Here is a 24734-nt window from a genome sequence, read left to right on the forward strand (position 1 = left end):
TACACTTTGATCTTCATACTAAGAACTTCTTCCTTTCTGTGGCACAAAAACTGATAGTTAACAACAGATGAAGAAACAAAAAAACAGTCATTTGTTTTCAACTTTCAGTATCCATCTACAGACAAGACACAGAAGACATAATTGTGGTAATGGAACAAAGTAAATGTCACCAAACTCGATACAGTAAAAGGAAATGTAAGCTGACTGAAGGTGGGAGGTGGAAGCAAAGGGGAGCCAGAAGAGAAGCAGAGCTAGTATCCCCGTCTTCCATAGTAGAAAGCCAAGAGATACTGCATAAAGTTAACAAGGAAGAGATAGAAAATATTTGAAGTCACAAAGTTAAGCAATAGAAGAATTAAAAATTAAAATATAATCATCCAAATCAGAGAAGGGAAGTAGGAGTTAATGATAATTAAACCCTCTTCTTTAATAAACAGCAGTCTATAACTATGGTGTAAAGCTGACATTAAAGAAAAAATGTATAAAAATATCTTATAGTAATTATGGAGACCACCACAAGATAAGTAGAAATCAAATTGGGAAAAAATGCTTCCCTCTTAGGGCAGGCATAAAGATGAAAGAGGAAGAGACCCTTGTATGTGCTTTTTCTAACTACATGAAAATATAAATTAGAATTGACACTTGAAAATGAAGAATGAATGGGAGATAAGAAAGTGAAAACAGCATCTATATACTACTCTTTCAAAAAGTATGGCTGTAAAAGAAAGAAGTCAATTAGTAGCTAAAGGAAATGATCTATGATGGGAAATTCTAGGGCAATGCTGTCCATTATGACAGTCGCTGGCCATATGCAGTTATTCAAATTCAAATTCAAATTAATTAAAGTTAAATAAAATTAATAATTCAGTTCTTCAGTCACATTTCAAGTATCCCCTGAGGCTAGTGGCTACCACAATGAATGGAGCAGACACAGAACATTTTCATCATCACAGAAAGTTCTACTGGACAGAGCTGTTCCAGAGCACAACCAAATGCTGATAAAGGGCACTATATATCTCCCACCTTTATCTATATGTTCAGCTTAACTGAACAATTCTTTATATGTGAACATTGTAAATAAAATGCTGGAAAATATGATGATAAAACTTCACCAACTAAGAATACATGTTCAAAGGTTATTTCATCTGCACACTGTGAAAGAAATGTGTGGCATTATTTTCAACACAAACCTGCTAACAAAGGGGTGTCTATAAGAGTCCCCAAATAATTTGCTTTGTGAACATTTAGTATATTTTTAATCAGAGTAAAAACATTTATGGTAATTGTTTCTTTAAAAGAACTTAGGAGTGCCTGGGTGGCTCAGTTCGTTAAGCATTCAACTCTTGATCTCAGTTTAGGTCTTGATCTCAGGGTCGTGAGTTCAAGCCCCATGTGGGGCTCCACACTGGAGGTGGAGCCTACTTTAAAAAAAAAAAAAGAACTTCAAGTTATCTTACTATCACCAGTGGGAAATAATTTATAATATATCAAAAGAGCTCATTAGATAAGCTTATTAATACCATGTAAACATTTGAAAGATTACTTTGAGGAATGAAAATCTAACCTGAACAGAAATCACAACCGAAATCATATTTCCTAAATATTTCCTAGCCAGAGTTAATAATACTCTCTAGCCTCTAAAGACGAAATACCAATATCACAGAACTGTAGAGCTGGAGGAACATTAAGATAAAAGAAAAATCTCTCGTTTTGGAGCTAGGAAAATGAATGCAGAGAAGGTAAGTGTCTTAGCCTCATGTCTCCCAGCTGGTCATCGGATGGGCCAAGACTCTAGCACTTCTGATCCTCAGCCTAGCACTGTCTCCCTATACCACAAAGATCTGACAGACTTTACCATCACATAATAAATACCAAAACAAATTTTACAATGGCAAGGACTTGTCATTTTCTTTAACCCTTAAGGCCTCTTCATGTCCTTTATTGAAAAGAAGGTACATAAAATCTGACTAAATTTCTAAGTTCCAAAGATAATAAAAGTTATTATTCTGTTCCCCTATGTAAGAATGTAAACACTCATAGAAATAAAAATGTATGCAAATCAGGCCTGAATAACATTTTTCTAAAAACACTGGAGGAGAGTCTAAGGTAGTTTTTTGACTGAAGAATTGTTTTGAAAATGAAAAAAAAAAAAAAGGCTATATAGCTCCAGAAAAAATGCACAGGTGGACAAATAAACATAATTTTCCAAACAACGAAACACTCCATGGTACTTCTGAAGACCATCCATGAGCCCCCAAGTTAGAATCTCTGAGCTAAGGATTAACAATAAATTTTTTAAATTTTATTCTAAACTCTATATACATCCTACAAAAAGTGACCTGAAAGCTATTTTTAATTGTCCACCAACTTTCATTACAGAATTATCTCAACTGTGTAAACTAAAGAAGTTTCAATGAGAAAGAGGTTAATAACCAAATCTGATTTACAAAATCCTTATAGTCACAGTTTTACCTTTCCTTGGCTAAACTTTCATTACTCTCTCTCTCTCTCTCTGGAGTATAATCTCATCTCTTACCCTTTCCTATGCTCCTGGACCATAGAGAAAAGAGGATTTCCCTTATTCCACATTTTAATGCTGAGGACTTTGATCCTTTGATCTGATTTAATATTTACAATGTCTAATAGAACAGATACATAATGAAATTTAATATGACATTTCACCATAGGTATAACACACATGACATAAACAACCCTGAAAAATCCTCCTTCAGCTTAAAGGTTATGTGTGGCAATCAATATTTTTCAGAATTCCGTTTGCTGGGTAACGATGGACACAATATGTTACATATATAAAGCGTAAAAAAACAACTGCCACAGAGCTTTAGAAGAAGCCTGCTTACCGTCCTGCAAGGGAGAGAATCCCGAGTTGCTCTTCTGCCTGGGTGGTGTTAACAACACAGCCGGCTCAAATATATGTGCTGGAAAACTGTTAGTCAGACTCACACTGTCCGGGGGAGTTGGCACCTGAGACAGTTTAACAGGCAAGTCTTCCTGTGCGAATTCAGCCACTTCTTCCCCTCTGAACACCAATGGCATGGAGACATTAGCATTTACAACAGGGCCCTCTGAAGAAGATGAGAGGCTATCAGCACTTAAGCTATGGACACACTACAGGTATTTATACTTACATGCATTTCCACAGAAAGCAAAATCACATGGACTCTAGAGCCTTCACTTTCTAGGCCATACCCTCCTTTAGCTGTAACTCACAGGCAAGGCTCCCAAGAGGCCAGCACTGGGAAGAAGAGGCTGCTTTTGAGAAAAGCACTTAGTCCTTGAGACCTGCCCCAGCCATTGAGTTTATCTCATTCAAGTTAAATTTTAGTCAGCTCCTTCTTCGAATCCGTCCTGAGAAAACACTCCTAAATACATAAAATACTTACTATACATGAAAGTATTACTTAGAAGCAAAAAACATGAAAAGCCTGTTTTCAAGCTCTGACATAGGATGGCACAGGAAGTGAAGAAAGGCTTTCCAAACATCACCACAAATGAACAAAATTACGAATTTCTAAAACTCTGTATTTCTTTTTCTTTCCAAGACCATCTCCTCTCCTCCTGAACCTGGTGCACAGTGATGAAAAGTGTTGGCAGTAAAGCCCCACTGGTCTAGAAAGCAAATTCTGCTACTTTCCAGTAGTGTGATCTTGCTAAGCTACCAACCCTCTTAAAGCCTCAGTTTTCTCATGGAGAAAATAGGAATAACAATGGTACCTACCTCGTAAGACTATTATGAGGACTAAATGAGATAACACACGTAAAACACTTAAAAAGTGCTGGCATAGAGCAAGTACCCAAGAAATATTAGCTGGAAATAGTGATGGCAAGTATCATAGTGACAATGCTGTATATGTATATGTATACATGACCAATAACATAGAAGATTACAGTTTTGTTTACTCTGTAAGTGTTTTAATACCAACCTGGGATAATAAGACCACACTCACCTGGACTGTCTATCATTTTCCTACTTGTGGATCCCCTTTCTGATGCCTGGCATTCTTTGTTGCTTTTTATCACAGGACAGTTCTTCATGGCATGTGTGAGTGATATAAGTTGCTCATCTGTTGTGACCATGTACTGCTGAAGTCTTGCCTGGAGAAAAAAAAAAATGAAATAACACCATTGGCATATCAGACATCAGATCATCACCTAGATATGTAGAACCATATCATTACTTTAACTACTCTAGAAACTTCAGACTTTCATTCCAATACTAAAATCATGCATTTGTAAGAACACATAATCATAAATGTTTTAAAAGTCCCATGACAGAGGAATGGTTAAATGTACCATGGAATATTATTAATTATAAATATACTGCTACAACAATAAGAATTAACCTTTTTGCAGGGCTTTTGATCTATAAAACCTCTTTATATAAATGATATCAACTGACTCATGCTACCCCAAGAGATGGGTATATCAGGTGGAGGAAATTTAATAGAATATTACACGGCACTTAAACTGATAAACATGACCCTATAAGAATTTATGGAATGTATATAAAACAATGTTATGAGAAAATATATACAGAGTTAAGAGATATTATACATACACATATATAAAAAATATATATGTATACACATATGTATTATATGTATCGACAATATATGTATGTATCCAAAATGTACACATTAGATAAAAATCACAGATGGTCAGAGGCAAGGATTATTAGTGGGACTAGTGAATGAAATACACTAAATAATTTCATACCAGCCCAAATTTTTCCCAAATTCCACAATCATCTCCAATGACCTACTCAGCATCTCCATCTAGAACTCACATAGGCTTCTCAAACTTAACATGTACAAAACCAAACTCCCCCTGAACATTCCCACCTCATCAACAGCAACTCCATCCTTCTAAATGCTCAGTCCCTAACTTTGGAATCACCCTTGACTCCTCTCACATCCTTTCCTTCACCCCATATCCAACCCATCGGCAAATCCTACTGCTTGCCTTCAAAACAGATTCATAATTTGGTCACTTTTCACAACTTCTTCCACTTCTAACCTAGACCAGCTGCCATGTCTCACCTGAATGGTTTCAATAACTCCTGTGTGTGACACTCTGCTTCTATGTTTGACCACCTACAGTCTAGTTCTATACTGTTCCCAAAAAGGCTTGAAGCACTTTGGGGCACTAGAATGAACTCACAGGGGCACCACACCACTTTTAAATTTTTGAAGAAAACACTGCTGTTCAACATCTGTCAGGCACCAGGGAAGCAGTGAACCAGTTTGAGGTAGTTCACAGCTTCAACAATAGATCAAAATACATTTCTTTTGATAATGTCATATCTTCATGAAACTGGGTCTTCCTTAGCTGCTATGCTAAAAATTAACACTGTGTAAAAATTATTGTGGAAGAGGAAATAAGAGTGACAGTATCCAATCTGATTCCAAGCTTTGATCTTTTTTCCCCCAAAGAGTCCCCCTTAATGTTTCTTGCAGGGCTGGTTTAGTAGTCACAAACACCTTTAGCTTTTGTTTGTCTGGGAAAATCTTTATCTTTCCTTCTATTTTGAATGACGGCCTTGCAGAATAAGTATTCGTGGCTGCATATTTTTCCCATTTAGCACACTGAATATATCCTGCCACTGTCTCTGGCTGCCAAATTTCTGTGGACTGACCTGCTGCGAATCTGATCTGTCTTCCCTTGTAGGTTAAGAACTTTTTTCTCTTGCTATTTTCAGGATTCTTCCCTTGTCTGTGTATTTTGTGATTTTGACTATGGTATGCCTTGGTGATGGTCGGCTTTTGTTGAATTTAACGTGAGTTCTCTGTGCTTCTTGGATTTTGATGCCTGTATCCTTCCCCAGATTAGGAAAGTTGTCAGCTATAATTTGCTCGAATAAAGCTTCTGCCCCTTTTTCTCTCTCTTCATCTTCTGGGACTCCCATTATACAAATGTTATTCCATTTTAATAAGTTACTGAGTTCCCTAAGTCTACTTTCATGATCCATTACCTTTGTTTCCCTCTTCTTTTCAGCTTCATTATTTTCCATGATTTTATCTTCTATCATTGATTCGTTCCTCTGCTTCGTCCATTCTCATTTTTATGGCATCCATTCGGGTCTGCATCTCAGTTATAGCATTTTTAATTTCTGCCTGACTAGATTTTAGTTCTTTTATCTCTGCAGTAAGGGATTCTCTAGTGTCTTCTACGCTTTTTTCAAGCCCAGCTGGCATCCTTATAATTGTTGTTTTAAATTCTAGTTCAGACATCTTACTTATATCTGCATTGAATAAATCTCTGGCCGTCATTTCTTCCTGTTCTTTCTTTTGGGGTGAATTCCTCCATCTTGTCACTTTGGAGGGGGGAAAAAAAGCAAAATGAAACAAAATAAAAAATTAAAAATTAAAAGAACACATAAGGGAAGCTAGATGCTAGGTGTGTTTTTGGTCTGCTTGTTATGAGAAGCTTGATCGAAAAAGGCAGAAAGCAAGAAAAGAAAAAAAAATTTATTTTATTTTATTTATTTATTTGACAGAGAGAGAGAGACAGCGAGAGAAAGATCACAGGCAGGGGGAGTGGGAGAGGAAGAAGCAGGCTCCCAGCGAAGGAGCCTGATGTGGGGCTCGATCCCAGAATGCCGGGATCACACCCTGAGCCGAAGGCAGACGCTTAACGACTGAGCCACCCAGGCACCCCAAGAAAAAAAATTTTAAATACATATATAAAATAAAGCAATAAATTGCTTTCTGTAGCTAAAAAACAAACACAAAAAAATAAAAACAAAGACAAAAACAAACAAACATACACACAAAAAACCCCAAAGGACGCTAGATCGTGTTTCCCCTAAAGCTGAAGCTTTGCAGCTCTCTATGATCAGCAGTCTTGGTGTGGCTGAGGAGTCTGTGCTGGTCTTCTTGGGGAGGGGCCTGCTGTGCAGATTCTCAGCTGGGATTGCCCTAGTGGAGATGTGCCTGCAGGGAGCAGGGGGCAGGGTGTGGTGTAGCACCTCTGTTCTCCACTTAGTGGCACTGTTTGTTCAGCTCACTGAGGCCGGTCAAGCTTGTGGGCATGGGGAGAAAATGGTTCATCCTGTTCTCTCCTCTCCAGAGCAGGAAATGCAGGCCACCCCTCTTCAGTAAGCCCTCACAGACGCTAAAACAGCCACCCCTCCTCTGTCCATGGTTTCTGTCAAATCCCTGCCTTCACCCAGTGTGTGTCTGAGCTGTCCTCTGGCCAAATGGTGCAGCACTGTGTGTTATCTTAGGCTCAGCTGTGTCTCAAAACCCCCACTTCAGAGACCCCCCACAGCACTGACAGGCACTGATCCTCTAGGGGAGAGTCTCCCTGCATTGTGGCCAGTGCCAGCTTGTCCCAGAAGACAGCCTGGTGACTGTGCAGTGGTTGGGAGTTTATGGTAAATTGCAACACAAAGCTGGTGTCAAGGTTTGCAGCCCTCTGCTGGAATCTCTGCTCCTATACTGGTGAGCGGGACAGCTCGATGGTGCCTACAGGGTCCTTTGCCCGTGGAGAGGCCCTATCACCTCTACCAATGCACTCCAAGTAGGGAAACCGTTTTTCCCCATGTGACCCTGGGGATCCTCAGGCTGTCCACTGCTGGGGCTGAGCTCTGCTTTCCCACCAGAGCACCACTCAGCTCCCCAGGCACAAGCCTGGCAATGTCTCAGACCTCTGAAACTTCAGAATCTGCGCTCCACTGTTTATAGAAAACTGGTGGTATTCTAACCCTCTCCTTTCTCTCTGTCAATGGTTTTGGGGAACAGTTTTCCTGCGTGTGTTTTCACTTTTGCTTTCCCTCACCACCCCCCCACATTTTCTCTCTCTCTACTCCCTCCCTGGTCAGGGCTCCCTCCTCTGAGCAGCGCCCATAGGCTCTTTTCTCCCAGGAATAAACTCTCTGCAGTTCCTACCTTACACAGGTCGTTCTTCTGGTTTGTAGATATGAGCTTTGCTAATAAGACTTCTGATGGATTTCTTAGGTGTTCAGAATGATTTGATATTTATCTAGCTGTGTTCAAGGGAGGAGGCAAGCTTAGGGTCGCCCTACTCCTATCTTACCTCTCTGATTCCAAGCTTTGACAACCTGTACAATGCCCAACAGGTATACATAGCCTATTAGTAAATAATTGTGGTTATTTAATCATGAATAAAAATATAAGTTTTTCTATCAATATTTTGATATTTCGGTATTTTCTTTTCAAACAGCATTTAAGTTGTTAAGACTTACATACTAAGTCGTTTGAACCTAACTACTTAATAAATGAAATTGTTGGTATTTCTTTTGGCCTAGAGGTGTCTTGAGATAGTAAGGGCACCATGAATTGAGAAAGGGCAGTGATCTTTGATTTAGTCTAAACACAGCCACCACCTAAATCACATCACATCTCTTCTCTCCTCAAAACCCTTCGGTGGTTTTCCTTCTTACCCAGCACTAAAGTCTAAATCCTTCCCCAGCCTGCAGGCCCATATGACCTGACTTATCTATTGGCTCTCTCCTACTACTTTCCCTTTCTCACATTCCACTCCAGTGGCTTTTGAGCTCAACAGCCATCCTCCCACCTCAGGACCTTTGGACCTGCTCTTCTAGACTGCCTAGACTGCTCTTCTCTTAGCTATCTGCACATTCACTTCCTCACCTTCTTTAGGCCTTTGCTCAAATGCCACCTCCTCAAACAGGCATGGCCCATCCCAATTACAATTCCCACCCTAGGTACTTCCTATGCTTCTGTCCTGCTTTATTCTTTGTTACGATACATATCACCATCTAACTTATAATATAATTCACCTTTTTTTTAAAGGGTCTATTTAGAACATAAGCTCCATGAGAGCAAAGGTTTCTTCTTTGTTCACCACTGTATCTGCTGCACCAAGAATAGTGCCAAGCCCAAATCGATAAAGATTTGTTGAGCCAATTAGTACATTTTAAAACTGCTCATCATCCCAAGAGAACTGATAACCTATGTTCACACAAATCCTTGTACATGAATGTTCATGGCAGCATTATTCATTCATAATACACAAAAAGGTAGAAACAACTCAAATGTCCATCAATTAATGAATGGATAAGCAAAATGAGGTATATCCATAAAATGGAATATTAGTGGACAATAAAAAGAATGAAGTACTGACACATGCTACAACATAGTTAAGCTCTAAAAACATTATGCTAAGTGAAAGAAATCAGACACAAAAGATCACATATTGCATGATTCCATTTATATGAAATATCCACATTTGGCATATCTATAGAAACATAAAGTAGATTTGTAATTGCCAGGGTCTGCAGGGAGGAGAGAATGAAAAGTGACTGCTAACAAGCTTGGGGTTTCTCTTTGGGGTAAGGAAAACATTCTGGAATTAAATAATGGTGCTGGTGCACAACTCTGTGAATACACTAAAAGCCACTGAATTTTACACTTTAATAAGATGAATTAAATGGTACGTGAACTATATAGATCAATAAAAAATTGCATGTCTTATATTCTAATGTCCATTAATACAACACAACTTGCCTACTAACTATTGCTTTTCCACTCTTTTGGCTCATAAATAAAAGTAATAATAACCATCACTGGAGAACAAAGAGATGAATAAAACCACCTCTGCCCTCAAGCAGCTCAGTCTTTTTTTTTTTTTTTTTTTTAAGATTTTATTTATTCATTTGTCTGAGATTGAGAGAGGGAGAGCACAAGCAGGGGGAGCAGCAGGCAGAGGAAGAAGCAGGCTCCCTGCTGAGCAAGGAGTCAGACTTGGGACTCCATCCCAGGATCCTGGGATCATGACCTGAGCTAAAGGCAGACGCTTAACTGACTGACCCACCCAGACATCCCTCAAGCAGCTCAGTTTTGATGAGAGGTATACATGTATGTGTAACACAATTTGGTAAATGCAATGAGAGCAATATCCAGAGAGTACCAAAAGGGCACAAATAAAGAATAATGCAGCATTGAGACAGTATGATTAGTTTCTAGAAGAAATACTATGACTTAAAAAAAAAAAAAAGGAGCAATTAGCTAGACAAGTGGCAAAGAGGACTTATCTAATAAATATGAAGATACTGCAAACAACTTTACATGGCATATGATTACAGGAAGCTTCCTAAATGGTATCCTCTGCTGTTTTGAAATTAAAAGCAGCTACCACAACATTTATTTCACATTTTGGATAAACTGCTATAATTGGTAGTTACCATTTTAATGTAGATTCTATCTTCCCCACTAAACAGTATGTTTCTCAAGGATAGCAGACTTATTCTGTATATTATTTGTAGTTCAAGTTTCTACTATAGTACCTCCAATACAATAAGTGTTCAATAAAAGCTACCATTGATGATAATAAAGAAGTGATAAGTAATCACATCAGCACAACTAAACCAAAGGCAACTAAACGAGAATCTTATATATTATTAAAGATGTTTTATTCTATTAAATACAGAAAAGTCTGGAATCTCATCTAAGTACCTGGGTAGCAGTATTTTCTTCTCTAAGAAGAATAATTTCAGCTGTAAGAGCATCAATGAGCTCTCGATGATCACGTAACATTTGTTCCAGTTGCTGCCTCGTCTCTACTTCCTTACGCAGTTGGACCTCGCTCTACAAAAAAAAATCAACTTCCATCAATAATAGGATAAAATTCCCATCCAAAAATAAACTCCCATCAACAGCATCAAATACTGAAAACTAAGTTTCTACTCAAAGCTGTAAAGAAAATAATACTTACAAAGGATATGTGATAGTAATGAAAATTACGTATTTTTTTAAAAGGTTTATATTACATTAAAATGAAATGCTGTGTTCTTTTCCCTTCTTTATATAGAACACAATGAACAGAACGGTATACGGACTTCAATAACTACAATTTTTGTCAAATAAATTAGAGGGAAGGACATACACATATTGCTTGAATATACACAGAGCATCTCTAGAAGGATACACTCGTATCTGGTAAGGATAGCTGGCTACAGGGAAGCAAACTGGTTAAATGGAAGTTAAGGGTGGGAATCACAATTTTCGTCCATATCCTTCTGTTTCTCTGAATTTCATACCATGTAATTATAATCACCAATTCAAGAACTAAGTTTGTTAAAATAAAATCAAAAATAAATGACAATAGGCTTAAATGGTTTTAACTTTGTAAAGCAAGTAATTAGCTAAAAAGTGGAAGCTACTAAACCTCTAATACTTTCAGAGAGCCAAAAGTACACTCCTACTCCTGGAGACTCCTAACTTAAGGACAGAAGAATGATAAGACTTTCAAAGTCTGACAGTACAATAAATATCTCACTAAAAAGTAATTTTAGGAAAACAGCTCCAGAGAAATTGCAGCATCTGAATTAGAGTGATGAATCAACTATTTTAATAAAAATTTCCTTGAACATTTTTTGTTGTATTTGTTTAATAAATTTAAATGTATAAAAAATAACAGTTTAAATAGATTTTTTGCAAGATGAAATGTAGAGCTAACTCTAATTCCACAGCATTCTGAAGACTGGTTACTCGAAAATGAATTACAGAAATAATTCTTGCTTCTCTTATAAATTATTTTTCACAACAAAAGATCTTCCACTTCAGACAAAGCCCAAGTAGTCACAGAGATAACATGAAGAATCTTCCCCATCTGTGTCTACAGATTACAGGCATACCACTCCCCAAACTGAACTAAAGTGGGAGTAGGAAACAGAGAAAAGCAATAGAATGACACATTTAATAGTTCTACTGAATTTAATACTGCCAAACAATAATATCAATGTCAGCAAGAGACACGATTTTATTTATAGCAGATTTACCTTACTAATTACAATTTACTAAAGCTCATATTAAAATCAACATCACTTATACTAGATGATACATAAATCAGCATGTAGAGGAAAATTAAGAGGATAAAGCTTTATTGCAGATAATCTAAAACTGAGGTATTTTAAAACAAAGCTATTCAAATTTGACTGTATTTCATTTGGAAATTGCAATAAATGAAGTGTAGAGAAAAAAAAAACAAAAACCCAAACATTTCTCCCAGCACTCTGAAGAGAAGACTCTAATAACCTCTTGCTCTTACCTCTTTAAGGTACCGAACCAGGCGGCAGAGGGAGCCCACCAGTGACAGAGTGAAGCCTGTAAGACCCTGACTACTCTGCAGTCCTTTGACCTCACGTCCTGTCCACCGTTCATATTCTTCCATTTCATGTTCCACTTCATTTATCATGTGTTTGAGGACATCCAGGCTGGAATTATTGCTATTTGGTAAGTCTGTGGAGGCTGTGCTAGCTGTTAACACGTTCTTCTTCTGCTTGGAAGAAGCACGCGAATCCGGTTTTCCTTTCACTGATAATGACAGAAGACCAGGAAAAATTATACCAGCAAGCTACTAGAAAAACCACTGACTGCTATTCACAGTTTATCAGAGCTTTTTATAGAAGTTATCACCATTTCTCGTAAAAAATCCATACAGTTTAAACCAGGTTTACACTATCTATAATGAATGTACTAGAACCATCTTTCTACAGAGTTACATTGTTATATTTGGAGGCATTTCTTAACTACCATTCAACAAAGTCTTAATTAGTTGGCTCCAACTGGATGAGCTTAAGGAAAAAAACTTTACTAAGAGATTAAGGAAGCTGTATAAGTTATGTGTTTAATAATTCATCTTTGTAAATTAAGGAACTGAACCTTTCTTTAACAACTGTTTTTGCTTCCTTGAGTTCAGCATTTGTCCCACAACATAGCTTGAGTCTAGAGTTTCAGTAGATTCTTCAGATTGAAGCCTGGTCTGGAGTCTCTTGACAGCATTGGTAGCATTCAGAGCAGCTAAAAGAAAAAATATTTCCAAAAGAATCTCAAGTGAACAACAAAAAAAGTTTAAAGCATTCTAATTAACAGATCAATTGGTATTTCATTAATAAATTAGATAAAGTCAGTTAAAGCTCAAATAATATTCCTTTAAAAATTACTATGTTTAAGAAAGAACATAATAAAAGAAGTCACTATTCTGTGAGAAATAATACAATGGGGGAACAAACCTTTTTGTTCTCCTGATGGAGGGGCAGGTGATGGAGTTCCCGGAGGGGTATGTGACTGTGTTGTTATTTTCTGCTGAATATCAGTCCACAGCTTATTAATTAACTCAGAATTATCTTCCTTTAGTTGGTGAAGAAACCTATAAATTATGGGGCAACAAGCCATATTAGAATTAATAAATGCTATCATTTAAACTGTTCAACTGCTTACATGTTTCATTGATGGCACTTTTAATAATTCATAATCAAAGAAAAAATACATTTTGCTTTAACTGATAAGACAGCTAAAATATCAGTCTTCTCAAGTGTTAGAAGAAATAATTCCATCTTCCTCCCAGTTTCCCACCAACCTTGGCTCCTAATTGCAGGAGCAATTTGCCCTCTCTGAAGTTTTGTGGTATGGACCCCATTCTCCTCTCTCCCAGAGAAAGTACATGGCTTGGTCCTTTCTGGTTTCTCTCTCCTGTGAAGGAGGCTATCCTCAGAACACAGTCTCTGCTCATCACTGAAGTAAAGTGACTGGAGCAGACTCTGCCCGGAGTCTCAGGGAACAGGGAGAAGGAAAGGGAAGAAGAGCTGCAGTGCAGGGAGTTAGAGAACTAAGCCTTTTGCTATCATCATCTTTATCATTGATGAGGCTGATAATTTAATCTCCAACCACCTGATTCCTCCATCGATTTCTCAATTGGACTGAGACTTAAAAGAGGCAGGTGACAAAAAAGTGGAAACAACCCAGATGTCCACCAATTGATGCGTGGAGAAGTAAAATGTACTACATGCACACAACCATAAAAAGGAATGAAGTGGAGATACGTGCTCCAACATGGATGACTCTTTGAGAATCATACTGAATGATTCTCTATATATGAAATGTCCAAAATAGGCAAATCTATAAAGATAGAAAATAAATCAATCTAATAGATTAGATAGGACTGAAGGGTTTGGGAGGAAATGGGGTTTGACTATTAAAGAGTACGGGGTTTCTTTTGGGTAACGCAAATGTTCTAAAATTGACTCGAGGGGCGCCTGGGTGGCACAGTCGTTGGGCGTCTGCCTTCGGCTCAGGGCGTGATCCCGGCGTAATGGGATCAAGCCCCACATCGGGCTCCTCTGCTATGAGCCTGCTTCTTCCTCTCCCACTCCCCCTGCTTGTGTTCCCTCTCTCGCTGGCTGTCTCTATCTCTGTCAACTAAATAAAATCTTTAAAAAAAATAAAATAAAATAAAATAAAATTGACTCGAGGTTGCATAACTCTGCATATACTAGGAATCATTGAATATTATACTTTACATGGGTGGATTGTATGGTATGTGAACTCTAATCAATAAAGCTGTTACAAAAAAAAAAAAGAGGAAAGGGGAAATCTTATTTAGTGGGTCCACAAATCTCAACCTAAGGGAGTTGTTTTCAAGCAAATTATGGACAGTGCATTGTGCATTAGCTGCTACAAAATATATTTAGCAAAAGGCCTATAATGCAATCCATTCAAAGGGGGCTAGTTATCAAAGCATCAGAAAGACTCCTCTCTAAGACAGTGTTAGTTCAAAGTCCAACCTTCAGGATAAATCCTAAGGAAAGTGTTGTAACAGGGTATTTATACAAGTTAGGAAAATCCAAACCAGTCTGAACTCACATTACTGTCTCTAATGTTTATACTTTTAAGAGTCAGGTTATGTGACAACAACAAGAAAAATAATACAATTCTATCTATGACAGGTTTAAGAATGGCCTCCCAAAAGATACTCACAACCGAATCCCTGGAACCTGTGAATGTTACCTTATCTGACTAAAAAGGGACTTTGCAGATGTGATTAAGTTAGGAAGGATGTTGAGATAGATGACCCTGGATTATCTGGATGGGCCTTAAATGCAATCAAGTGCATCTTTATAAGAGGGAGAGACACAAGGAGACTCTGACACGCACAGACGGAGAAGGTGCTGTGACGATGGAGGCAGAGACAGGAGTTATGTGGACTCAAGCGAAGGCAGGCCAGCAGCCACCAGCAGCTGGAAGAGGCAAGGAATGGATTTTCCCCTAGAGCACCCAGATGGAATGTGGCCCTACAAACACCCTGATTTCAGCCTACTGAAACTGATTTCAGATTTCTGGCCCCAGAACTGCGAGAGAATACACTTCTGTTATTTTAAGTCATCACATTTGTGGTAATTTGTTACAGCAGCCACAGAAAACTAATAGACTCCGGTACCTGGATATGAGATGCTCGTGTAACAAAATATCCAAAAATGTGGAAAAGCTCTGAATTTGATAATGGGTGAGGCTGGAAGAATTTTTAGGTAAATATGAGAAAAATCCTAGATTGCCTTAAACAGGCTATTGGTAGAAATAAGGATGTTACAGACCCTTCCACTGAGGACTCAGGAGGAAGTGAGGAGCACGGTAGAGAAAGGCTCTATCATCATAAATGGAACGCTGTAGAAATATGATCATTAAAGGAGCTTCTGGTGAGGGCTCAGAAGGAAATGAAGAACATGTTATTGGAAACTGGAAGAAAGGCAATAATATAAAGTTTCAGAAAACAGCTGAGTTGTGTGGAAAGCAGAACTTGTAAACAATGAACTTCGATATTTAGCTGTGGAGATTTCCAAGGCAAGTGTTGAAGGTGCAGCCTGCTTTCTTACTGTTGCTTAGAGTGAAATGCAGGAGGAAAGAGACACACTGCGGGAAGAACTATTAATTAAGCCAAAAGGAACCAGAACTTGATGATTTGGGAAATTTTCAGCCTGCCCAGAATGCTAAAGATGCTCAAATTAGGAGACACTACACTTGCCTTGGAGAGAAGGACAAGTGTATGGCTAGACAACGTTTAGCTAATCTGAAGAGATTAGGCGTCTGACTCATGGATTCGCTCAACGATCTCAGTAGAAGCCAGCAACAAAAATGGGATTATTCAGGCAAGATCTCTGGAGGGCCTCTTGTCTAATGGCATACAATATATAAAGGAGATCCACAAGGTCTTCTGAGAATGTTATACTAGCAGAAATACTGCAGCTTGGACTGAAAGGGAGGAAGGAAGGAAGGGTCAGACTCCCAAAATTCTACAGTCAGCAAATAGGCTGATAAAATTATTCAGCTGTAAACATGGGCTTCAAGGAAAAGGAAGACTGACTTCAAGACCAGAGCTGCAAATACAGAGGCCAAATCCACAGGTACAGAGGCTAAGGCCAGAGCCACAGGCACAAAGGACAGAGCCATGGACCCAAAGGGTGAAGCCTCAAGCCACAGAAGATTATTACCAGGCTTTGAAACCTAATGGAATTTGCCCTGCTGGGTTTCAAACTTGCTTAGGACTGGTGACTTCCTTCTTCCATGGATTTTCAAATGGGAATGTCTATAAATTATCTTATGCTTATTTCATCATTGCATTTTCAAAGCAGATAACTTGTTTTCTAGTTCCACAGGATCATATAGAGAGAGGAATACTGCCCAGGATGGATCTTATTCAGAGTTTACCCATACCTGCTTGAGATGATAAGATCTGGTTTGGGCTGATGACATTTAGATGAGATTCTGAATTTGAGTTCATGCTGAGACACTGGGGAATACTGGAATGGGGGTGAATATAAATTTTGCATGTGGGCCACAGGGTGGACTATAGTAGGACCTGAAGATATGTCCATGTTCTAAGCCCTGGATCCTGTAAATGGACAAAAAGGGTCTTTGCAGGTATGATTAAGTTAAGGATCTTGGGATGTGAGGTTACCCTGAGTGGGCCCTAAATGGGATCATGTATATTTTTATAAAAGAGAGGCAAAGGAAGACTTTAGCATACACACAGAGGGGAAGGTGATGTGAAGATAGAGGCAGAGATTAGAATGATGCAGCTGTCACAAGCCAAGGAAGACCTACAGCCATCAAAACCTGGAAGAGGCAAAGAACAGATTCTCCTCTAGAGCCTCTGGAGGAAATGTAGCCCTGCCAAAACTTTGATGTTGGTCCAGTAAAACTGATTTCAGATTTTTTGCCTCCAGAACTGTGAGAGAATAAATTTCTGTTGTTTTAGGTCACACGGGAACATATATTCATAGAAATTTTCAAACCAGAAGGCACTTAGTCTCCATATCACACGTCTAATTCATCTTCTGATACCTCATGTTTAATAGTTAACAAATAACATTTTGAGACATAAGGTATTCAAAACTAGAAACCACCTATTCACACAACTAATGAGATAAAACTAACTCTGGCCGACCAAATAAAAAACAATAATTTGAGTCAAATGTAAAAAATAAAAGCAATATTATAGAAGATTAGTTATATTTGGATTCTGAAAGAAAAAGTACTTAAAAAATGATATAGGTTTCCAAGTGTCCTTAAGGAAATAGTGACCAGCTAAATTTGAATCACTCCACACATCCTCCAAAACCCACAAGACAGGGCAACAAGAAGAGCAAAAATAGCACATACCCCATACCTTCTATGCTATTTGAAGACAGAGAATACTACTAACTTCAAATTACCTATAAGTAGAAAAATGCACGCTAAACTCCAGCAAAGATATTTCTCGAGCTCCTGTCTGAAACCCTAGCAGGAAGTGAGGGCATTTGAAAATGACCACGCAAGGAAGAAAGCAGAGAGCCTAATGGTGACAAAATCACCTCCAGAAAGAAAAAGTCCACTCTAGTATGCAAATACTTAAAAAGGAAGGAAACACACACACACACACACACACACACACACACACGCCCCGAACCTGGGCAGTCAAAATACTACCAAGAAATGTGTAGAACCCAAGGTGGTAGGTCTTGGAAAGGCATCACCTAATGTGAACAGGAAGAAAAAAGAGTTCTTAGGAGGCTGAGTGCTGAAGGCAAAACAAAAACAAACAAACAAAAAAAAACAAAAAAAAGTGTATTATCTTAACATGCTTAACTAGGGAGAACAGTTCAAGATAAAAACGAACAGTACTGGAGGACAAACCAACTTTCACCTGCTGATACTTAAAAAAAAAAAAAAAAGAAGGCACCCATTAAAATAACTGTGCTTCACTATAATTGAGAGAAGACCTACCCCAAACTCCCAACCCTCTCCACAAAATGTACAAAGTAAAATAGTCTACATCCATACAAGACAGTATAACAAAATAGAAAATCTAACTGAAATAATCCAGCTAATAAAAATTTCTCCCCTCCCAAGAAAAAGCAGAAGAAAACTGTAACAAAACACTATAAATGGAATTCAATACACTTAAACAAGCATTTGGAGATATATATCTTGAATCAGAAGTTCCAAAACTAAGAGCAGAGATGGACAAAAACAAGGAACAAAAGAAGAATTGATTGAACTCAGGAAAGAATACAAAGAAAAAGAAAAACTCAGAAATAAAGATTAAATTACAATGTGTCCAACAGATAATTGTTAAATAAACATTTAATAAGGAAGATTGAAGAATTAGAGGAAAACAACAATAAAAAATAAAGAATAAAAAAGGTTAGAAAGTACTTGAAATAGAAAACAAGAAATATCACTTTTATGTATATAAAAGGAATATCTGAAAAAGAAAAAAGAAAAAAAAAACAATGATATCAGACTAAGATTTGAAACCAAAACCCAAGGAAAGTTCCCAGGAAAAAAAAAGAAAAAAAGAAAAGAACTGAATCTATACACAAAAAAGCCAACTGTGTTGGAAAACCTGACCTGAAAAGGTAAACTCAAGATACAGCTTTTGCAATGTTTAAATTTTAAAGACAAAAGAAATAAATTTTAAATATAAAAGAAATAAATACATTAAAATGCCAAATTATTTGTAAGGGCAAGAAAATTATTCTAGCATCAGACTTGTCAAAGCAACATTCAAAGGAAACCAAGAGTGGAGGAACATTTTCAAGAAAGTTAAGGAAAAAAAGTATCAAAGATTTTATATCCAGCCAAGCTGTCCTTCAAATATCAAAGCTATAGAAAAACTTTTAAGCTTTCAAGAAGTCAAAGAATAGAATTCACAAACCCTACAGTATGAGCTTTGTCTAAATGAGTGATCCAATCAAGGGTTAACTAGGGAAACATCACAAATGGACTGATGATAGCATTTAATATATTTAACTGTGCTCCAAGACTGAAACAGAAATGGCAATACACAGGGAAGAACAATATGTAAATGTTTTATGTCCTGTCAAAGCAAAAAAATGCAGCTAAAAGAGGAGAAGGACAGACAGAAAAAGGGAAAGAATGAGAATATGGAATAAATTATTTGTTGCATAGGCCATAGGTAGAAGTCAAAGAACACCATTTAAAGCCAACACACCTGAGAGTAAAAGGTTAAAAAAAACAGGGGACGAAATGGCTCTAAAAAAGGTAGATATAAAGGCAAGCAGCCAGAACAAAATTACAAACTTCCTAAATACCAAAAGAAATTTTTAAGAAAAGAGAGAAAATACTACATAGAGAAGGAAAACTATAATCATAGTAATAATACACATAATACTATAAAATAATATGATGAAGTTGACATCAAACACATCAACCATATCAATTAATATTATAAGCTTACTTCACCAATTAAAAAACTTTTTTTCAAACTGGCTAAAAAGCCAAGACCCAACTCTATGTAGAATACGAAAGATACACCTAGTACATAGTAATTCAGAAAAGCTAAAATAAAGGAATGAGCAAAGATGAACCAGGCAATTAGAAACAAGAAGGCAGAGGTTTCATTCCTGATAACAAACAAAGTGGAACTGAAACCAAAAGGCATTAAATGTGACAAAGGACACTTCATAATGCTAAAAGCCATAATTCACAATGAAAATACAATCCTTATGGATATCTATGTACCAAAAAACACATCAATCAGGATGGAGGTATTTAACTTCAAACAGAATTAAATATACTTGAACATCATATGCAAAGAAAAAAAGAAACACACTAACAGAGATTTTAAATTACTACTCTCAATATAAGAGAGTGACGAAAATAAGCAAAGACACAGAATAAGTAAACATCATCAATTTTAGCAGATCTTAAGGATATACACATAGAACTTTATACCTTGTTAATATAGAATATACCTTCTTCTTAAGCACACAAATGGAACATTCACAAAAATTTAATCATACATTAGGTCACAAAACATCATTAAGTTCCACAAGTAGAAATATTATAAACACATTGCACACCTTAAACTTACACAATATTATATGTCAATTATATCTCAGTGAAGCTGGGAAACAAAAGAAATGGTCTTGGAACAAAGGGAAGCCCTGTAGATATTTACGTCATATATACATACCTATCTACATTCGTATTTGACTGAGAGTTTAGAGAGTTATCCAATTCATTCTGACTTTCTTCAGACTGGCTGTTAACAGTTCCTTCTTCGTCATCATCTACTTCATTAAGAGCCTTTCTCAACATAACAATAAAAAGAAAAACACAAGTTGGTTATATGTACACTCATCCTTTGTTTCTTTTTGTCATTCTAATAGAGAGGTCCCTCCTTCTACCGCTAACATCTCCGCAAGTGCTCTAGGACCTAAACCCTCTCATCTCCTTCCACTCCATTAAGTGCCCCTTACCTGTCCTGCATCTTCAACCTCTCCATATGGACTTCAGCTCATCCACATTTAAATGTGAACAAGTCTCTCTCAGCGTATTTTCTCTCTTTCACCACCAAACTTCTTGAAAGAGTCATCCCCCACTTGTCATTTACCACGTATGCTCTACAACTTTGCTTCTGCCCTACCATTCCACTCAAACTGCTGTCCACAAGGTCAACTTCCTTTTTTGATTTGTTCCTAAATCAAATAGATATTTTTCAGTCTCTGCCTTCCCTTACTTCTCTGATTCATTGGACATTAATGAAAATTCCTTTCTTTCCTTCAAGATCTTCTTGATACATTCTTCCTTTTAGCTGCCAAGATACCATATTTGCCTGGTTTTTCTTCTATTCTGGCTGCTCCTTCCCAATCTCCTTTATCGGTTCTTTTCTTTCTGCCCTTTCTTAATATCTGATGGGAGTCAAGGTCCTACCTTTGGACCTTTTCTCCTCTCATCTGACTCCCTTTCAGAATGACTGTATCTAGTTCCAAAGCTGCAATTACAAGTCAAATGCTGTGAATTCTCAAATACCTATCTTCACCAAAATTTCTCAGGGGCCGAAGACAATTATATCCAACTGCCTAAAAGATATTCTTAGCAGACATCCCACACACATAAACTCAACATATCCAAAATAAACCTCTCTTATCATTCCTTCAGAAGCCTTTTATCTGCCATAATACCTAAGACCATGAACAGCATCACCATCTACTGAGATGCTCAAGCCAGCAAACTGGGAGTAATCCTTCTTTCTCATCTGTCACATCCAATCAGCTACCAAATGCTGTCAATTCTATCCCTTTTTAAGCTCTCAGCCCTATCCCTCTTCCCCTCTACGTCCTTTTTAGGTTAGGCCCTCACCATGTCTCACTAAAATTCTAACCTCAGTCTTCTAACCAGATCCTCTCACCAGTCTTGTTCCTCCCAAAGCCTTCTTCTACTCTACAATTAATTTCATCATGACTCTACACTTCCTAAAATCCTTTGGTGGCTCTCCTCTCACTTTCTGGTTCTTTAGCCCTTCATTACCTAGCTCCTCCCTGTCTCTCTAGCCGCAGCTCTTGCCATTCCCCCAGCCCGTAACAGAGACCATGATTATCTGAAAGCTAACATTTTTAATAAGAGCCAAAACATAATGGCTTTTGGCTGGAGATATGGCTAGTGGGTTCTGGCTATTTAAAACATGAAGTATTCTACTTAATTGCCTTTGTAAGCAGAAAACAGCAGACTTAAAATGTTTTTTTTAATGATTCTGGATCTTGTAATTCCCTAGGATCATTCCTCTAGTTGATGATTCTTTTTTTCAAGGCCATGTAAATAACATGAAATCGCACTGAACAGGTATTGAGTTCTAGTCAGTCCTAAGAAGTTGTTTTATTTTAATATTCAATTCTTCATGAACTTTTAAAAAATGTTTCCCATTACAAAATTTTAAACATTTTGATTAAGAGTTTCAGTTAGGTTAGGATATAGCTAATTAACATTGTACTACTATAATAAAATTTTCCCATGCAACTGGTCAATAAATTCCAAGTTTCCTGGGTAGCTACTTTCTAAACACACTATTAGATGAGACTAACATTTAATGAAGAACTAGTATCTGGAATTACATAGGCACTTTGCATAACTTATCTCAGCTGATCCTCACAACAACCATAGTAAGTATATTCTATTACCATTTAATAAAAATAAACAAAACAAAAAATATTCTGAGCCAACTCAGATACCTTAAGAAATCAACTGAAGATCCAACAGCTAGTACTAACAGAATGTAAACACAGATAAACCTGACTCTAAAGTGAAAGTGAAAAGACTCCCCACTGTTTCCATAATGGCAGATGGAGCCTTGATCTGAGTGCCATCTCTGATGCTAACTAACTATGTTAATCTTTTTCTGAACCTCAGTTTTTTTATCTGCTAAATGGAGGTAATGATACTACCTACCTCATAGGTAAGTACACAATAAATGGTAACTATTATTACCCAGTCCTGTCTTGTTTGGTAAAAACATTACTCACCGAAAGTACAATATGCTTGAGTAAGAACAATTCTAGCAACCATACTTGGTATTTGTTGACATTTAAGCTTTTGAAATGTTTACCACAATACAATTTCAAAAAAAGCCTGATGGCTATAAGGACAGCACATTACCTGAGGCTCCGTGATGGATTCACTGAGAATGGCTTGCGTGACAGGGTCTTGATTTACCACAATGGGACCCTGAGAGGAATCAGGAGCCATAGTTACATTTGGAAACCCTGCAGAAGGAAAAGAAGCCGTGATGATCTTACTATATTTAATTAAATTGACTTTACAAGCCCTATACACTGCCATAGGTTCACATTATCACATGAAATTCTTAGATAATAATAACAGCAGCTCTCACTTATATAATGCTTACTATATGCCAGGCACTGTTCTAAACGCTTTTACATATATTAAATCATTTACCCTCACAAAATCTGATGAGGTTGTTACTATTACTATTTCATAGATCAGTAAACTGAAACTCAGAAACATGAAGCAAATGGCCCAGAGTCACACTATAAATGGTTAAGCCAGGATTTAAACCTTAAACAGGTTTATATCCTTAGTTTATATCCATTTTTAGGGACTAAAATAAACAATGGGTTATATACACATTAAAGTGAATAATGCTATGTATCTGAGAAGAGGCAAAGTTTCTGTCAGAGGGAGACTGAAGTAGCTTTAGGCTTCAAATTAAGCTTTACTCAAGTTATATATAAATACAGATGCTTTATATGGTAACTTAACATTAATAAACTAGAAATTAAGTCATATTTACAATAAAATCTTATACACTGCACCATAAGATATACTAGTAAATAATAACAATTTACCTTTGCTTAGCTCTGTAATTTGTAATAGTTTATATCCTTAGTGAAAAGCAAACAAATTATAATGAGTCTATGCCTAAAAACTCCTGTATGCTATCCACTCTAGACTACTTATACTATAAATAATGTGATGCCCCCCAAAAAGATTTCAAATTCTTCCAAACAGCCATTGTGGGCTATGATTAATAAGAAAAAAAAGCTTTTGTTTGAATGAAATACATTACCTGTGCGCCTACGGGGAAAATCAACAAACAGATCTTTTGCCTCGGCCATCAAATGATCAGATTTTTCTAATACATCCTGCATCTGGTATTGATCAGAAAGAATCTAGATATGTGTTAATGATAAATATTATTATTCAGAAAAAAATCCATATGTACTATGAAATCACAAAGGAAAAGTCCATAAAAAGGCACAGAGCATAAAAATAACCAAAGGCCACTATCATCCTAAAATCCTTCAGTGGCAATATCCTTATGTACCAGTAGATGGGGCTATTACAATAATTAGATTTCATATGCTTGGCTACAATCCAAATAAGAAATATTTTATTAAACTGTGACCCAGCATACACACACATGTAAATGTATAACAAAATAAAAGGCCTACTTAACCTTACTTTTTGAGAACCACTCTGATATTTTTCGTTTCTATTCTATTTGTTAAAATAATGGCTACAACACACTAACTCAATTTCACAATCCACTAATGAGTTCTGATCCACAGTTTGAAAAACATTGATTAAAGATATAAATCTCTGAGCCATAAACTCGGAGGTGTCTCAACCTTTAAAGTGATTTCATCATCCACTAATGGATCATGACCAACAACTTAAGAGAATATGAGGTAAGATATGAGTTTTGGGGCATCAAACAAAAAAAGGGACACTTCTGTATTTACAGACAAGTTGGATTTTTATCCTGGAGGGATGAGAACTCAAAAAATACCATAACAGTAGTGCCTCTGATTAGGCACTTTCAACTCAGGAACTTTCATAATTATAAGCAAGGAGACACCGACAAGTCAACTCTAGCCACCACCACCAGATGGCATTCTTAAATTGAGAGGAGTCACAAAATTGGAAACTGCCCAGTTTCCAACACTGATTCAAAACAATAGAGCGTCTGGCAACAAATGCTCTTACCAGAATCTCTCTAGCCCACGGAAACAAATATATAATATGACTTCAGTTACTGTTTAAGGACATCGAGAAAAGTAACAAGAATCACATTCTTTTTCCCTTTCTTCTCCCACTGTGGCCAATCAGGTCAGCTGGCTCAGTTGGTGAGAATCAAGTCTTGAATTTGTT

The 24734-nt window shown here is 37.2% G+C and overlaps 1 protein-coding gene across 2 annotated transcripts in view; it reads right to left on the minus strand.

The window, feature by feature from the left end:
- Positions 1 to 24734, minus strand: part of SPICE1 (spindle and centriole associated protein 1) — a 70246-nt gene that overhangs the window by 18591 nt on the left and 26921 nt on the right. The window contains exons 5-13 of one of the 2 annotated variants that reach the window (XM_008706582.2): positions 23650 to 23731; positions 22719 to 22825; positions 20260 to 20372; positions 13019 to 13155; positions 12669 to 12806; positions 12055 to 12320; positions 10461 to 10592; positions 3969 to 4116; positions 2862 to 3086 (exon numbers count right to left, since the gene is read on the minus strand). In XM_008706582.2, coding sequence (XP_008704804.1) covers positions 2862 to 3086; positions 3969 to 4116; positions 10461 to 10592; positions 12055 to 12320; positions 12669 to 12806; positions 13019 to 13155; positions 20260 to 20372; positions 22719 to 22825; positions 23650 to 23731 — 1348 coding nt within the window. Of the gene's footprint in view, positions 1 to 2861; positions 3087 to 3968; positions 4117 to 10460; positions 10593 to 12054; positions 12321 to 12668; positions 12807 to 13018; positions 13156 to 20259; positions 20373 to 22718; positions 22826 to 23649; positions 23753 to 24734 lie in introns of both variants that reach the window. The other variant, XM_008706581.2, reaches the window with a different exon arrangement.

This window comes from Ursus maritimus, unplaced genomic scaffold, assembly GCF_017311325.1.
Source record: "Ursus maritimus isolate PB19 unplaced genomic scaffold, ASM1731132v1 scaffold_4, whole genome shotgun sequence".
NCBI classification, from domain to species: Eukaryota; Metazoa; Chordata; class Mammalia; order Carnivora; family Ursidae; genus Ursus; species Ursus maritimus.